The following is a 1,750-nucleotide window of genomic DNA, read 5'->3' as shown; positions in this document are numbered from 1 at the left end:
GCCGCCGCAGCCGCAGCAGCAGCAGCACGGGCACGCCGCGTTGGGGTCGGGCCACGTCGCGCCGGTGTCCCCTTACAAACCGGGCCACTCCGTGTACCCGCTACCGCCTTCCAGCTTGGGTTACCACGGCTCCATCGTGGGGGCCTACGCCGGCTACCCCACACATTACGGTTTGGATCATACCAAGACCAGCCTGGTTGGGGGGCAGCTCGGGGTGCCTGGAAAACACCCGAGCTCCAGCCCACTGACGGGCGCCTCCCCGCCTTCTTTCATGCAAGGATTATGCCGGGACCCTTACTGTCTGACGTACCCCAACGCGCCCCACTTGGGGGGCAGCAACTGCTCGTCCTGCGTCCACGACCACTCCTCCACGCTGAAATCGGGGTACCCCCTGGTGTACCCCACCCACCCCCTGCACTCCCTCCACGCCTCCCCCCTCACCTCCAGCGCCACCCCAACCCTCTCGGGGCACCCGCTCTACACCTACGGCTTCATGCTGCAGAACGACCCGGCGCCGCACATTTGTAACTGGGTGTCGGCCAGCGGACCGTGCGATAAGCGCTTCGCCTCTTCGGAGGAGCTGCTGGCCCACCTCCGAACCCACACAGCCCTCCCCGGGGCGGACAAGCTGCTGGCGGGGTACCCGGGTGCATCGTGCCACCTCCACCTCCCTTCCACGAGCCCGGGTAGCCCGACCGCTTTACCCGGTACCTTCTCGTTGAGAAGCCCGCACAGCCTGGGACTGAGCCGGTACCATCCTTACAGCAAGAGCCACATGCCAGCAAGCGGGCTGCCCGTGCATGCGCTGCAGACCGCGCCTTACTACTCCCCTTACGCACTCTACAGCCAGAGACTGACGTCAGCTTCCGCTTTAGGTTATCAGTAGCATTAGTAAGTATTAGTGGTATTATTATTATTATTATTATTATTATTATTATTATTATTATTATTATACACAAAACAGCAAGATTTACAACAAAATGTATGATTTATCCTTTCTTTCTTTCTTTCTTTCTTTCTTTTCTGGGACTGTGTTTATTTACTGTATGTTAGCTTGAAAACTGAGACAAAAATTTTTAAAAAAAATAATAAAGATTTTTTTTCACCTTGTCACACCAGGAGCGCTATATATATATATATATATATATATATATATATATATATATATATATGCAATGGTCGAAAAAACAAACCACGTGATAGCGAGAATATTTCTTGCATAAATTCGGAACCTCCCCCCCAATCTACTATATATATATATATATATATATATATATATATATATATATATATATATATATATATATAGTTTATAATTTAAATAATTCTTCATCTTTTACCCTGCATGGTCTGTCTGTGAATTCTACACAGTTTTTTTTTTAATTGGTTTGGAATTCCATTTATTTTTAATTTGTACAGCTGAAAGAGATGCAATATTTTTTGTAATGTGTTTTGGGAGGGGGGGGCGGGGGGGGGGGGGTGACAAAGTAAACCTGCGATGGCAGTGCTATCCAAAAAAAAAATTATAATAATAAAAAAATAAATAAATAATGGGATGTCCTTATTTTGTTAATAAATGCAAACTTGATTCTATTTCTCCGTTGTGATTCTGCCTTGTGTTTCCGACTGCATCACAGACACAGTCCTGTCTAGATTAAACGCTCAGCGCTGCATTTAGAAATAAAGAAACCGAATGGACTCCACGGCGAACGCTCCGACTGGAAGTCTTTTCCAAAACCCCTTACGCCTA

The 1,750-nt window shown here is 47.9% G+C and overlaps 1 protein-coding gene across 1 annotated transcript in view; it reads left to right on the top strand.

The window, feature by feature from the left end:
* Window positions 1-950, top strand: part of LOC131706810 (zinc finger protein 703-B-like) — a 3,431-nt gene extending 2,481 nt beyond the window's left edge. Inside the window, exon 2 of the mRNA XM_059008609.1 lies at window positions 1-950. This exon is cut by the window's left edge and continues 563 nt beyond it. Within this exon, the coding sequence (XP_058864592.1) occupies window positions 1-886 (886 nt within the window). The 3' untranslated portion in view covers window positions 887-950.
* The last annotated feature ends 800 nt before the right edge of the window (window positions 951-1,750 follow it).

The sequence above is a fragment of the Acipenser ruthenus genome, chromosome 37 (assembly GCF_902713425.1).
Source record: "Acipenser ruthenus chromosome 37, fAciRut3.2 maternal haplotype, whole genome shotgun sequence".
In the NCBI taxonomy this organism is placed as follows: domain Eukaryota; kingdom Metazoa; phylum Chordata; class Actinopteri; order Acipenseriformes; family Acipenseridae; genus Acipenser; species Acipenser ruthenus.
The sequence above is the reverse complement of the archived record's forward strand: the minus strand, read 5'-3'. Positions and strand labels throughout refer to the sequence as shown.